The 16318-nt window shown below is 36.7% G+C and overlaps 1 protein-coding gene across 3 annotated transcripts in view; it reads right to left on the reverse strand.

Annotated features, from left to right (window-relative positions):
• The window catches only part of ABCB1 (ATP binding cassette subfamily B member 1), a 106174-nt gene that overhangs the window by 45856 nt on the left and 44000 nt on the right, over positions 1 to 16318 (reverse strand). For all 3 annotated transcript variants that reach the window (XM_044245944.1, XM_044245945.1, XM_044245946.1), the window contains 6 exons: positions 9194 to 9365; positions 7233 to 7346; positions 6979 to 7089; positions 6178 to 6303; positions 5864 to 6067; positions 5362 to 5532 (listed from right to left, as the gene is read on the reverse strand). In XM_044245944.1, the coding sequence (XP_044101879.1) occupies positions 5362 to 5532; positions 5864 to 6067; positions 6178 to 6303; positions 6979 to 7089; positions 7233 to 7346; positions 9194 to 9365 (898 nt within the window). The remainder of the gene's footprint in view (positions 1 to 5361; positions 5533 to 5863; positions 6068 to 6177; positions 6304 to 6978; positions 7090 to 7232; positions 7347 to 9193; positions 9366 to 16318) is intronic.

The following is a 16318-nucleotide window of genomic DNA, read 5'->3' on the forward strand; positions in this document are numbered from 1 at the left end:
CAGACAAATAACCTGGGAGTGGATAGCATGGAAACTGTGACCTAAAAAATGGGTGTGGTACACTGGGGGATATTATTCACTCTTTGCAAAGCATATCCCTGAGAGACACTGTTTGAGGAGACACCTCTTTGGGAACAAAGGAGCTGACTGGCACCATTTCCTTTCCCCCACCCCTCAGCATAAACACAGCGCCAGTCACCTGAGGAAAGCAGCTCAGCTCAGACAATGGCTGCATAATTTGCTTAAACCAGGTCCCACCCTATTGTGCTCTGGAGGGACTGCCTTCTAAGTCACACTGGCCTCAGAGGTAGCAAGGTAAGCCCCTCCTCCAGAAGACCAGCACAAAACCCTGCCCACTCCCTATCTCCTGACCAGTGAGTTCTACCAGGCCTCAGTTCTCGTAGAGTTGGTGTCAGGTCTCATTTCACTAGCAGACAAGAGCACCCCTAGCTAAAACTCACCACATTCAGGCCAGGGACCAAACACTACCTACAGCAGGCAAGGAGAGCCTCTGCAAATGACTGGCCTTAAGGACAGCGCAACCGTGCTCGCTTCGGCAGCACATATACTAAAAAAAAAAAGGACAGAGCAACCAAAACACAACAGCGGAGTGCACATAGCACACATCATTGACACTCCCTGAAGCACCAGGCCCTGGATACTACATGACCTCTTCTTCATAAAGCCATTATCTTCTGGAAGCAGGCAACATAAATAGCACATAAAAGAAGGCAGAGACTTAGAAAAAATGTCAAGATGGAGGAATTTATCTGAAATGAGAGAACAAGTCAAAGCCATGCCCTAAGAACTAAGCAAAACAGAGATAAGTAACATTCCTGATGGATAATTTAAAGCAACAATCATAAGAATATTCACTGGGCTTGAGAAAAGAATAGAAGACATTGGGGAGACCCTTACCAGAGAGATAAGAGAGTTAAAAAAGAATTAGAGATGAAGAATGCAATAAACAAGTTTGGAAACAGGTATGATGCAATGAACAGCAGACTGGGAGAAGCAGAAGAACAAATTAGTGACCTAAAAGACAAAATAATGGAAAATAATGGAGCTGAACAAAAAAGAGAAAGAAAAATTATGGAACATGAGAATAGACCGAGGGAACTCGGTGACTCCATCAATCATAATAACATACATATTACAGGTGTCCTAGAAGAAGGAGAGAGAGAAAAGAGGGCAGAAAATTTATTTCAAGAAACCAAAGCAGAAAGCTTCCCTAATCTGGGAATGAGACAAATGTCCAGATCCAGAAGGAACAGAGAACTCCCATCAAAATCAACAAAAGCAGGCCAATGCAAAGACATATTGTAAATAAATTTGTGAAATATAGTGATTAAAAAAAATCTTAAAGGTGGCAAGACAAAAGAAATCCTTAACTTACAAGGGAAAATCCATAAAATTACCTGGAGCTCTCTTAACAAAAACTTGGCAAGCCAGAAGGGAGTGGCATTATAATATTCTAGGTTCTCGATAGGAAAAATCTGCAACCAAAAATACCCTATCCAGCAAGGCTACCATTCAGAATAGAAGGAGTGTCAAGAAATATGCCAAACAAAAACTAGAGGAGTTTGTGATCACTAAAATGAGCCCTGCAAGAAATATTAAAGGGGACTCTGAGTGTAGAGAGACCAAAATTGACAAAGATAAGAAAGGGTCAGAGAAAATCTCTACAAATAATGACAAAGCAAGTAATAAAATGAAAACAAACACAAACCTATCCATAATTACTTTGAATATAATCAAAAGACATAGGGTATCAGAATGGATAAAAATACAAGACCCATCTTTATACTGCCTACAAAAGACTCATTTTAGACCCAAAGATACTTACAGATAGAAAGTGAAGGGATGGAGAAACATTTATTATGCAAATGGATGTCAAAAGAAAGCCAAAGTAAATACTTATATTGGATAAACTAGACTTTAAAAAAAAAAAAAGGAGACAACGAAGGGCATTCTATAATCATAGACATTCCAACAAAAAGATATAACAATATAACAACTATAAATATCTATGTACTCAACAAGGCAGCACACACACACACAATATATATATATATATATATATATATATATAACATATATATGTAGTAATATAAAAAGACTAATTGATAATACAATAATAGTGGGGGAACTTTAACATCCCACTCACATCAATGGACAGATCACGCAAGCAGAAAGTCAACAAGGAAACAGTGGCTTCGAATGACACACTGGACCAGATGGACTTAACAGATATATTCAGAACATTCCATCCTAACATAGCAGAATATATATTCTTTTCAAGTGCACATGGGATATTTTCCCAAACAGATCACATATTAGGCAACACAACAGGACTCAACAAATACAAAAAGAGGAAATCATACCATACACCTTTTCTGGCCATGCATAATGAAACTAGTAATCAACCACAGAAAAAATTTGGAAAGACCACAAATACATGGAGGTTAAACAACATGCTACTAGAGAATGAATGAGTCAACCAGGAAATCAAAGAAGAAATAAAAAAAAATTCATGGAAACAAATGAAAATGAAAAAACAGTCCAATACCTTTGGGATACAGCAAAAGCAGTCTTAAGAGGGAACTATATAGCAATACAGGTCTATGTCAAGAAGCAAAAAAAAAAAATCTCAATAAACAACCTAACATTATACCTAAAGAGACTAGAAAAAGAACAACAAATGAAGCCCAGAGCCAGCAGAAAGAAGGAAATAACAAAGACTAGAGTTGAAATAAATGATATAGAAACTAAAAAATAAATAAATAAATAAACAAACCAAAAACCAAAAAAACAATAGAATAGGTCAGTGAAACCAGGAGCTGGTTCTTTGAAAAAACTAATAAAACTGATAAACCACTAGCAAAACTTATTTAAAAAAATAGCAAAGACCCAAATATATAAAATCACTGACAGGAAAAAAAAAAAAAAACAAGAAAAAAAGTATCACAGAAATACAAACAATTATAAGTGAATATGATGAAAATCTATACACCAGCAAACTGGACAACTTGGAAGAAATAGATAAATTCCTAGAAACATAAAAACTACCAAAACTGAAAGAAGTTGAAAACTTGAACAGACCCATAACAGCAAAGAAATAAAACCAGTAATTGAAACACCTCAAAAAGCAAAATCTAGGGCCAGATGGCTTCAGAGGAACTTATACCAAACATTTAAAAAGAAATTAATACCAATTCTTCTCAAACTATTCCAAAAAATAGAAAAGGAGGTAAAACTTCCAAATTCATTCTATGAGGCCAGCATTAACCTGATTCTGGAACCAGATAGAAACTCCACTAAAAAAGAGAACTACAGACCAATATGATGAGCACAGATGCAAAACTTCTCAATAAAATACTAGCAAACAAAATCCAGCAATATATTAAAAAGGTCATTCACCAAAATTACTGGAGATTTATTCCTGGGTTGCAAGTGTTGCTCAATATTCTCAAATCAATCAACATGATACACCACATTAACAAAAGAAAAGATAAGAACCATTTCGTTTCATTTCAATAGACACAGAATAAAGCTTCAGACAAAGGACAACATTCATTGATGATAAAAACCATGAACAAAGTAGGTTTAGAGGGAACATACCTCAACACCACAAAGGCCATCTGTGAAAGACCCACAGTTAATATCATCCTCAATGGGGAAAAACAGAGCTTTTCCTCTAAGGTCAGGAACACAACAGGGATGTCCACTCTCACTACTGTTGTTCAAGATAGTACTTACTGGAAGTCCTAGCCTCAGCAATCAGATAACAAAAAGAAATAAAATTCACAGACCTGTACCCCTGAAGCAAATAATACATTATATGTCTATTAAAAAAAACACAACCTATTTAAAGGCAGTTAAATAATGCAATGACTAAAAAGGCATTAGCTGAAAAAAAGAGAAGGAAAGAAAGAACTAAAGAAATCCACAACTATATGGTCAGCTGGTCTTGGTAAAGCAGAAAAGAACATCCCCTGGGAAAAAGTCTCCAATAAATGGTGTTGGGAAAACTGGATAGCAACATGCAAAAGAATCAAACTTGACCACTTTCTTGCAGCATACACAAAAATAAATTCAAAATGGATTAAAGACCTAAATGTGAGACCTGAAACCATAAAAAATCCTAGAGGAAAACACAGGTAGTAAACCTCTAATATCAGCTGTAGCAATTTCTTTGTAGGTATTTCTCCTCAGGCAAGGGAAACAAAAGCAAAAATAAACTACTGGGACTTCATCAAAATAAAAACTTTTGTACAGTGAAGGAAATAATCAACAAAACTAAAAGGAAACCTACTGAATGAGAGAAGATATTTGCAAACGACATATCTGTTAAAGAGTTAGTGTCCAAAATATATTAAGAACTTACAAAACTCAATACTCAAAAAAAAGTGTTCAACCACTGTATTGTACACCTGACACTAATATTATACTGTATGTTACAAACTGGAATTTAAATAAAAACTTTAGAGATTTTCATATTCCTTGTCCTCTCAGAGCTAGGCTAATTATTACCAATACATGTCAGAGACCAAGCAAACAGTGCCCAGCACAGTGTAAGCTCTCAAATCTGATGTGGGGAATGAGACATGTGAAATCAAGGACTGCAGGAAAGTCAGACTCTGTTGACAGACAAGGACATTTCATGGCCCACATAAGTTTCCAACATCAATTCTCTTCCCCTTTCCCAAGGACAAGAGATTTTGGTCATTTCCCATGGTATCTTCAATGGGTATTTAACATCTTGAAAATTAAACGTGAACCTTCATTATATTTTCCTCTTATTGACAACAGCAAAAATAGAAAACCTAAATAATGAGGTTATCTCCACAGCCAAGTTTTCAAGATCACAACGAAGACCAATTTTCATTTGAATCTCTCTACCTTGTTGTTTAATTTTAAAATTTTGCAAGTTTCTCTCAGTGAAAGTTTATTCATTTCTACTTTAAAAAAAATAGAGAAATAAATAGAAATGAAATGAACAGATCCAAAGAGGACTGGAGATGTGATTTTGAAACTTGACAGGATCATGTTAGGAGCCATCAGAAATGTCCTTTTTAAAAAAAATAATTTTCAAGGGGCGCCTGGATGGCTCAGTGGGTTAAGCCTCTGCCTTTGGTTCAGGTCATGATCTCAGGGTCCTGAGATCGAGCCCCGCAATGGGCTCTCTGCTCAGTGGGGAGCCTGCTTCCTCCTCTTTCTCTGCCTGCTTCTCTGCCTACTTGTGATCTCTCTGTCAAATCAATAAATAACATCTTTAAAAAAAATAATTTTCAAGAAGAATTAACAGAGGGATGCCCCTATGCTTACAAAGTAGGTTGGTTTGAATTAAGGCTCACAGACCTTATCCAGGGCCACCTGAACCACTGCTTCGCTTTCAGTGTCCAGGGCTGATGTGGCCTCGTCCAGCAGGAGGATCTTGGGGTTTCGAACCAGGGCCCGAGCGATAGCGATCCTCTGCTTCTGTCCACCACTCAGCTGGGCCCCTCTCTCTCCAACCAGAGTGTCAAATTTCTACAACACAGAAAATAAACTGTGCGTGGGGGGGGGAAGTTAGCAAAACAACAAGCTATGTCAGCTACATTTTAAATGGGAAGTAATCCCATAAACAACCCATAGGCAATATGATCCAGTTCCTTAAAACTCAGCAATAACCAACCCCAATTTTTATCAATATGCCTACTAGGAATTGATGGTGCTAGATCAAGCTTTAAAATCTGAAGTCATCGTGATTTCTCTTCTTAGAAGTTTCCTTTAATGCATAGTGGATGCCTAACTTCTTCTGCATTAGGCTGGCATTCCAATCTTTGAACCTCCAGCATGGCAGAGATCGAGAAGGACTTACATTGGGTAGTTTCATGATAAAGTCATAGGCGTTGGCTTCCTTAACAGCTTTCTCAATCTCTTCCATGGTGACATTCTCGCGGCCATAGCGAATGTTTTCAGCTATTGTGGTGGCAAACAGCACAGGTTCCTGACTCACCACACCAATAATTTCCCGAAGGTACCTTACATTGATGGCCCTAATGTCCTGTCCATCAATACAGACCTGAAATAAAAAGTAAGCGTGAGTTCCATGCATTGCCGATTTGGAACATGAGATGTCCCCGGGGTAACTGCTGGTCGCCGAACCATCCCTTTCGGCATGAGCCGCCTCACCGTGCCGTCTGTGGGGTCGTAGAGCCTTTGCATTAGCTGCACCGTTGTGCTTTTCCCGCAGCCGCTGTTCCCGACCAGCGCCACTGTCTGCCCGCTCTCCACCGTCAGGTTAAGGCCCTTCAAGATCTAACAGGACAGGGGATCATAGGGGAGGGGAGGGAAAAATGAAACAAGATGAAATCAGAGAGGGAGACAGACCATAATAGACTCTTCATCCCAGGAACAAACTGAGGGTTGCTGGAGGGGAGGGGTGTGAGAGGGATGCCGTGGCCAGGTGATGGGACAGAGGGGAGGGTATGTGCTATGGTGAGAAAAAATAAATTAAAAATAAAAAAAAATAAAAAAGGAGATGTATTTAAAAATAATAAAAATAGGGGCGCCTGGGTGGGTCAGTGGGTTAAAGCCTCTGCCTTTGGCTCAGGTCATGATCTCAGGGTCCTGGGAATGAGCCCTGCATCAGGCTCCGTGCTCAGCGGGGAGCCTGCTTCCCTTCCTCTCTCTCTCTCTCTCTCGCTCTCTCTCTCTGCCTGCCTCTCTGCCTACTTGTGATGTCTGTCTGTCAAATAAATGAATAAAATCTTTAAAAAATAATAATAAAAATAAATTAAAAAAAAAAGATCTAACAGGACAAATGAGAAATAAACATAAGGGCAATGCACAGATCCCGGGACTGTGAACTGACAGTTCAAGTCAAAACTAGGGGCACGTATACATTTAAAAAAAAAAATCACTAAAATAAAGTATCAGAAACCCTTCCTCTAATCCATGGTTGAATCACTGATGAATCAGGTATCACCATACCTTAACTTCCTTTCGAGATGGGTAACTGAAGTGAACATTTTTGAATTCCAAATTTCCCTTAATATTATCTGGTTTATGTCCATTCTTCGAATAGCTGTCAATGCTTGGCTTCTAAACAGAACACAGTTTCAGAAGATGACTAGGTTACACCGGCTATCTTTAGTGACATTTGTGAAGAGTGGGATAAAGCAATAAAGAAACTGACTTTTAATTAGGGAAACTTTGGCATGGATAAATGTCTAGCCCGGACTTACATTGTCAATTATCTTAAAGATTTCATAAGCGGCTCCTCTTGCGTTTGCAAATGCTTCAATGCTTGGAGATGCCTGTCCAATACTAAAAGCCCCGATTAACACAGAAAAGAAGACCTGAGGGATGTGAAGGAAAATCGTCAAGTTACTTAGCATTTATTACAATTTTGTGCATACATCTTTCTTCTAGCATAGTTAATTTTTTATTATTATTATTATTATTATTATTATCATTTGCTAATTCACTTTTAAAGTGGCAAGCCGACTTAGAGAGTCCTGGGTGTTAAAAACATTTTAAAAGTTTAAATCTTTTTGATTCACAATACAGGATTAGTCTTTCTTGCTCAGTGAAGCAATGGAACAAGTTCCGTGGAACAAGAATATAATAGAATATATATTTATTTAATGGCTAGTTATTTGGGTTTAGATCATCAGCAGGGCATAAAACAAACAAACATCAAAATGAGTGTTAGGAGACCAAGGTCCAAATTCTGGATAAGCCCTAACTGGCTATATGTCTTCAGGGAATTCTCCTAGTGTTTCCAGGCTTTGATTTCTTCATTTGCCAAACTAGGCAGGACTCCATCTGTTTTCCTGACTTGGAAACCTTAGAGTGAAATGGTACATGTGAAAATATTTCGTAAATGAGAAAGCACACATCTAGGGCATTATATCTTGATTAGGTTGTCTTCTTTCCTTCTACCAGACTGTGTACTCTCTGAGGTCTAAGGTCTGATAAATGTTTTTGTTTTTTTTTTTTTCATTTTGCCCAAATGAAGTTGTTTTTCTTCAGGGTTACAGAGAATAATATCACTATTCATTTCTTTCTAAATCACACAGGAAAATTACCCATTATTTATACAGAAGAAATTTTGCTAAGTGATTCTTCATTCATTTTCTCAGTTACAACTTACAACTACATTCAAAGTTATGGCAAAGTATTCCTGCCATTTCCTTTTGGCAAAAGAGTAGCAGAAACTTGAAAAGTCTACGTGGCTACCCCCAGGTCATACAGTTAATAAGTGGCTGGAATGTGAGCCAAGTCAGCCTGATTTCAAATCCCAAGCCCTTACTCATATTCTGCATGCTTCCAGTTTGTGAAGCTGTTCTGGGATCAGTGAAAACAAAAATTGAAACTGCGTATCTATACCACAAGGAAGTAGAACACATTTCTTATTCCAACCTAGGCTCACCAATAGCATTACTATCCTGAAGAAGGCTTTTGGTAAAAGTCATTCTTAAGTAGATAACCTTGCACATTTTGTACAACACATTTATTATAGCCACATTACAAACCTGGTTCCTAAAAAAGGGAACTGTTTTAAGGGACTCAACAAAATATGGTCACCAACAATATACTTGTGCTCAGCCTATGACAAAGGAATTCTAACAGTATGTACTTTCTTAGATCATGATACAGATTGAGCTTGGTTTATTAACTCTTTCATCATTTTTATATAAAAGAGTATAGCTCAAAAGACAAGCTTTCTGTTCTTCTATATAGTTCTATAAGGCAGAGAACCTCCAAATAGAATATCTTCCAAGGAAGAGTAATAATATTTCCATAACTTTCCAAGGATGGACTAGCTGTCATTCAAAAGAATTTGAAAAACAGACAAATGGTGTATTTTGCCATTTGTCATTGTGAATAGTCAATCAAAAAATAAAAATGAAAGGCTTACCATTGAGCCTGCCACAAAGAAATCATCTCAACAAATGAGAGTTAATGCTAGAGATTAGTGACATTAACATTATTAAGGCTGCAAGACAAACTGTGCAAGGGATCTGCCAAAAGACACTCAATACATGTAATTTCCTTTCCACTTTTTAATCTAGTAGTATATAGCTCTTTGTCTTATTCAATAGTTCTGCAATACCTATTCTCCAACATCACTCAAGCCAACGCCATTCAACTTCATTGCAATTTTTACAGGAGAGTCATTTCTTAAAATAACATCACTTACAGTGAGTACTTGTCCAATAGAATATTCATGGGAGAGGACCAAGGAGGTCCCATACCAGAATGCCAGAGCATATGATGCATAGATCAACAGGAAAGCAGCACCAATAGAAATGTTGGCCGTGATAGCTTTCTTGATCCCAATTCTTTTAGCTTCTTCTAAGTTTTTGTTGTACCTGGGAGAAGTAACAAAAACTATCACATCTACTCATAAATCATATGAAATGGGCCAAGACAACATGATGGTTATTAAGTACTTAGAATGTGCCCAACCCTGTGGGAGGTGTATTTTCTCCTTTTGTTCATGCATTGACCCTATGGTGTTAGCACTACTGTAATCCCTTCTTATAGAAGAGTAAATTTAGGCTTACTTATCTACAGAGATTCAATAATCTGGGGGAAAGTATTCTAAAATTTCTTCCCTGGCCTCAGCAATAGTGAAATATGCGAAATAATGTTCAGTAAACTTCCAGAACTTGTACTGTTTCATAGGCAAGACAAAAGAAATGCTACAAAAACGTATTTTCTCTTTAAAATCTGCATGCCTGGGGCACCTTGGTGGCTCAGTGGGTTAAGCCTCTGCCTTCGGCTCAGGTCATGATCTCAGGGTTCTGGGATAGAGCCCCACATCGGGCTCTCTGCTCAGCGAGGAGCCTGCTTCTCCCTCTCTCTCTCTCTCTGCCTGCCTGTCTGCATACTTGTGATCTCTATCTGTCATATAAATAAATAAAATCTTAAAAAAATCTGCATACCTTTTAAGTTTAAGAATAAAAAACAGATGTAAGGCTAGAAAGTGCTCAACACAAAGACTATAAATCACTGAATGCTTAAAGAAACGTAAGGAAGATCCTTTTTTCTTTTTTCTTTTTTTTTTTAATGTGGGCCCCATTAGTTTATCTTCATGTCTCTTCTCTTAAGAAGAATCTTTGTAAATATAGAATCAAGGTAAAATTATTAGAGAAACAGGACAGAGTATAACTGAGTCTTAAACCTGTCTTTATCCTCTTAATCACATCTCCCTGGGAACTTAGACCATTGCCTTGTGGAAAGCGGAAGTTCATAACTGTAAAAAGAACTTACTTCCATATAAAATTAGTATTTTGAGGTCTTTGACCTATAAAAGCATGACTATACAAATGTGTTGTATTATATTATTTTTGTTGGAGGATTCACTCCCTGAGTTGGAATGTGCAACAGAGATCAAGTTCTGTTCAGGTCAAGGCATGCACTCTTTCTTGTCTTGGTGACTTTTTTTAGCTAGTTACTTTACCAGATCAAAGCCTGCCAAATGAAACGTACATGACTACTATATCCACTAACAGACTAAATTTAAACAGAACTTTAAAGTGATAAAATAGTAACACACTATTAGAATTTCTCCCTGTAAAAGCATGTATTCCTAACTTGCCAGTTATAATCTTAGTGTAAAAAAATTATTTTTGACTAAGGTGTTTCAATGGTTGATTATTTCCCACTTTTTGAGTTGACCTGAGGCAAAAGGTATAAGGAGACATCAACAATAAATAATTATAAATAAGAAACTTTAATGCATATGACTCACACCTTTACTGTTAGTTCTTGTTAATTCTTTAATGCATATGACTCACACCTTTACTGTTAGCTCTTGTTAGTTACTTTTCTATTAGTTCTTGCTTACCGAGACTAATGCAGAACTCATTTCACTGATATGTTGTTGTACCATGCAGCCAGAAGAAACAGTTTCAGAGGAAGAAGCAACAAGGAAGAAAATAATTTAGATAAAAGAGAAGATAAATGAGAAAAGGAAGAAGTTAAGGAGGAAGGACACATCAACGATACTACTTTTATACAGACTTTTTGATTTATGTTTTGATAAAAATACCACACTACAAGACCAGATATTAAAATCACCTACCCATTAAGTGTTAGTATGAGAATGGTAATTAAAGTCACAGTTCCTAAAATGGATTAAAGATACATAACAAAAACACCAATATTTAGGGAAAAAAATTCTTCTTATATATTTTGAAAAATATTTATCAGTAATACAAACAATCACTCATAAGAGCAAAAAACAATTTTAGTTAAGCAGAGACATCAATACAAAGAGGTAAGATATACACAAGGGAGAAAAAATATTGTTTTAAAATCAAGGAGAGTAAAGCTATTCTTATACTATGGAATTGAACTCATTTAAATTCTGGTTAGATTTGATTCCAAGAGAGCCAGCTTCCTCCTGTTAATTGTAAGAGAAAGTCAGACTAAGACCTTAATTAGTTGTCCATGCAAAAGCAGAGAAAGGGAGGGAAAGAACTAAAAAGAAAACTGAAGGCTTGCATTTGGCCTAAGAATAATTTTAGCAATCCTGCTTCCAAATTACATCTAAAATCTAGGTACCTGTCTCCCCTCTCCTGCCTGTAGTCCATGTCAGGCCACTGTAAAAGCCTTTTCAGCCAGGCTACAACAACAGCCTTTCCACCGGTCTCCTTGCCTCCAATATGTATGTATGTATATGTATGTTAGTGTGTATATATATACATATATATATTTTTTTAACTGCTCTCCTACATTCACAAAACCAGTCACAGACAGAAATGATCTTAAAATATCATTCCTTTGTTTAAGACTCTCAACCACTTCCCTGTGCCCTTGGAGTCAAATCCCAACTCTTCCATGGCCCCCACTGCCTTCAACAACCTCTCTTCTTCATCCTCCCTCACCCAACTTAGCTCCAGGCATACAAGCCTTATGGTATTTTCTAGAACATACCAAAGTTTGCCACCTCTGGAAATTTGGAAGACTTTTTTATCCCTAATCCCACCAGGGTAGGCTCCTCTTCTTCCTTCAAGTCTCAGCCTAGATGAAACCTTGTCAGAGAGGCCTCCCCATCTGCCATATTTAAAGTAAAATTTCCAGGGCACCTGGGTGGCTCAGTGGGTTAAGCCTCTTCCGGCTCAGGTCATGATCTCAGGGTCCTGAGATCTAATCCCACATCAGGCTCCCTGCTCAGCAGGGAGCCTGCTTCCTCCTCTCTCTCTGCCTGCTGCTCTGCCTACATGTGATTTCTCTCTGTCAAATAAATAAATAAAAATCTTAAAAAAATTAAACAACAACAAAGAAATAAAGTAAAATTTCCCTCCTCGCCCTTATCAGCATACTACTTGATTCTTTCATTGCACATTTTAAAAAAAGCTGATTATTTCATTAATTTCTTGAGTGATTTCTTTCTTATCTTCCTTTCTACCTTCCTCTCTTCCCTTTTTCTCCAATTAATTCTTTGGACTAAGGATCCTTAGAGGGAAAAGTTCTTCTATTTTCCATTAACTATTGAAAACCCAGAGTGTAGTACAGTACATGTAGTAGACACTGGCCCCATCTGCTGAATGAATAAACTTCCAAGACATGGCCAACTGGAAAAAAAAAACGAGGCCAGCATGTCGTAGTCCTAAATCTACTCTTACTTTAAAGACAAATCTGATTTCCAATTTGCCAGGGCAGAATATCCTTTCAAAGACACATACCAATAACTAATATCCTCTAAAGAAATGATGCCACACATGAAATCAATCTCTAAATACAGTTAGATGTGCCCATTTGCTTAGTCTTTTTTTAAAAATATCTCTGAGACATGTTTTTTCCTTTTTTTTTTTTTAAGATTTATTTATTTATTTATTTATTTGACAGACAGAGATCACAAGTAGGCAGAGAAACAGGCACAGGGAGGTGGGGGGAAGCAGGCTCCCTACTGAGCAGAGAGCCTGATGTGGGGCTCCATCCCAAGACCCTGGGATCATGACCTGAGCCGAAGGCAGAGCCTTTAACCCACTGAGCTACCCATGTGCCCCTCATTTGCTTATTCTTAGAATAAAAATTTAATCCCCATCTTCTTCAGGGGAAAAAAAAAGCCTTCACTCATTTAAACTTTTACTGAACTAAAATGATCAGATTTATGTAATTTCTGAAGCCTGGACTTAACTTCCATGATGTCTTTTCCCTTATTAATTTTATATCCCATACATAATAATAATTTTTATTGCTAATAATAATCCCCTTTTAAAATTATCATATTCATCAAATTTAGGACATCATTATTTGGGAGGAGTTAGTGTTATTTTATTATTTTATGTAGCATTAAGGAATTTAGTAGGACACTCCATCTCCAGCTGGGACCCAAAGGGCTATAGCCTCACTATAATAAGCACATACCCCAGGGAGAGTGACTGCAGGGGAACTCATACATCTCAACCCTGGCTTCAAGTAAAGGGAGGAGAAAACAACTCCCTGAGAATTTGAACCACAGATGATATTCACGCAGGTCTGAACTATAAATTCAAAAACTGCTAGACAAAGAATTTCATGTCAGGTGGTCTCAGGTTAATACCATCCCCAGGGAATGGCAGAAGCAAATGCAAATCCTGCCTATAAGAATCGATTTCAATCCAGATCTATGGCAATTCTAAGATGGCACTGATTGTAGGATTTATCTTCATTTCAGCATCATGAAAGAAAATATGCATCTTAGAATCAATAGAATTCTGTTTATTATCTTATCATTCATTGCTGGTTCACATTTTTCTCTGAGTTGTGATTAGATGCCCAGAGATCTCACTGAGCATTGTTAGGCTGCAGAATCTACTGGAATTTCCGTACATACAATCATACCACCTGTGAATAATGACAATTTTCCTTCTTGTTTTCCAACCCTTCTAGCTTTTCTTTTTTATTTTTTAAAAAGATTTTGTTTATTACTTATTTGACAGAGACAGAAAGAAAGAGGGAATGCAAGCAAGGGGAGAAGCAGGCTTCCCACTGAGAAGGGTACCTCATGTGGGGCATGATCCCAGGACTCTGGGATCAGGAGCTGAGCCAAAGGCAGACGCTCAACCAACTGAGTCCCCTCTCTTCAGATCGCCTAAGTCTTCCATCTTTTTTGTTTTATTTTTATTACTCTTATTTGTTCCAGTGGGTGTTATCTACTGGATAACACTAAATAAAAAAAAAAAATGCTAGCAGATACACCCATTTCATTCATTATTTTAAGGAATGCTTTGCACGTTGCACCTTAAGCATGATGTTCCCTTATGTATCTCTGATTTATACTCTATATTAAGAAAATTCTTACTCCTAACTTTGAGGTTTTTGTCATAAATCATATGTAATTGATTCTTTTCCCCCACCCATCAATACAAAACATTTCTTCCTTTCAATTTCTTAATGTGCTTAATTATATTAATAGATTTCCTGATGTTAAACCATCTTTGCACTCATGGGAGAAAGCTAATAAGTTCAAGATTTTTTTTAATCTTATGATATTTTCACATGGATTTGTTTAGCTAATAATTTATGTAATCCCTCTGCATCTATGTTTTAGGTAAAACTGCTTTATAATTTTCCTTTCTCATATATCTGCCTCATTGTGGCTTCAAAGTTACACTGGCCTCATAAGATGAATTCTCAACTTTCTCTCTATATATATTTTTCCCATTCTCTGAAACAATTTCTATAACATAGCTTTATCTCTTTCTTGAAGTTTTGGGAGAACTTGTCTGTAAAATTATGTGGACTCTGTTGGTTTTGCTGTGCATGTAAGGGCAGAACATGGAGATTTTTAACTTTGGATTCAATTCTTCTAGTGACTGTAGGTCTACTCAAGTTTTCTTCCTCCAAAGGAAGAGTTTAAGCCTATATTTTTCTAGGATATTGCCTATTTCATTAGGGTTTTAAAATTTATTGGTATAAACCCATACTTCTTAAAAATCGTTTTTTTAAAATCTGTAGCAATTTGTCCTTATTTATTCATTTTTTAATTCTTGATTAAATTTGCAAAATACTTGGTTATTTTTCTTTTTGAAGAATTGGTTTAGGGATTTCTCAAGTGTTCTGCTTTCTTACATTTATTTTCTATTCAGTTATTTATTATTCCCTCCTTATAACTCTTTTATTCCACTGTTCTTTTTCTAAATTCTTATTTTGGATGCTTAATTAATTTTCAACAGTTTTTCATTTCTTCTACTGGACACCCTAATGGTTTCATTGGACTAAGATTCATTTTTAACGTGAAATCCTCAGTTTTGGATAGAGTGCACTCTGTCATTCACAGTTTAATAAATTCAGGCCCTAAGTGTACCTGAGGGTGAGGCCAAAGGTTTTCATTTCTATAAGGAAATCAGAAACTAGGCAGAAGCAGAAAAGTTTCATTTGTCACCCGATGTTGGTGGATATATTCTTTCTCTGGTCTACCTTTCCAATGAGAAAAACTAGAAAAGAATCTGAGTTCAAAACATCATTCTCTGTGTGCTCAAACATTAACTATTCAGAGAAGACTTCTCTGAATCACCTCTCTAAATAGTACCTTCTACGACTCTAAAAGGATATTTCATATCCCCAAATAACATTTGCCCAGCTGGTATATTAGATAGTTTGTTATTTGCAATTGTCTTTACCCTTCCCTTCCCCTCCTTGAAAGAATTTAACTTCCAAAGAGGAAGGACTATATTTGATTGGATGCTTGCCTGATCCTTAAGCAAGATTTCTCATTTTATTCCTCAGAAATATTTTAAGGCAAAAGTGAGGAACTGACAGAGAACATTGTTGTCACTCTTCTTTGAACTATGGAGCTTAGCCATCACAAATTACTCTCAGAGGACACCTTTGTGGGTATGAAATATATCATATGAACAGAAGTATACCAAAAACACACAGGCACAGTATAAAAAATAATTATGCAATGAACACCATGTCACTCAGTTGACCACAACTGAGGTCAAGAAATAGAATACTACCACAACTACAGAAACCCCCACTATGTGTCTCACTCTCATTACCCACACCTCCTCTCCCCAAGGGTAATTATCATTCTGACTTATCAAAATGTCTTTGTTTTCCTTATGGCTCTACCAATAATGTATAATGTTCCAAACAATATAGTTTAGTGTTTCCTAATATCCAAATACTCATATATTCATAACATTAAAATACTATATCAGATTATAACATATATTCAATTATCACATATATTCAATAAAGTCTGTCACTGTTTAGAAATCAGTGGATCTGATTAATATTATATATTGCCCTAAATTAACCACTGACACTCTCAGAAATTTAATAAAAGGGCACAGTTCTAAAAAAAAAAATACTAAGCAACACA

Source organism: Neovison vison, chromosome 4, assembly GCF_020171115.1.
Source record: "Neovison vison isolate M4711 chromosome 4, ASM_NN_V1, whole genome shotgun sequence".
Taxonomy (NCBI): Eukaryota; Metazoa; Chordata; class Mammalia; order Carnivora; family Mustelidae; genus Neogale; species Neogale vison.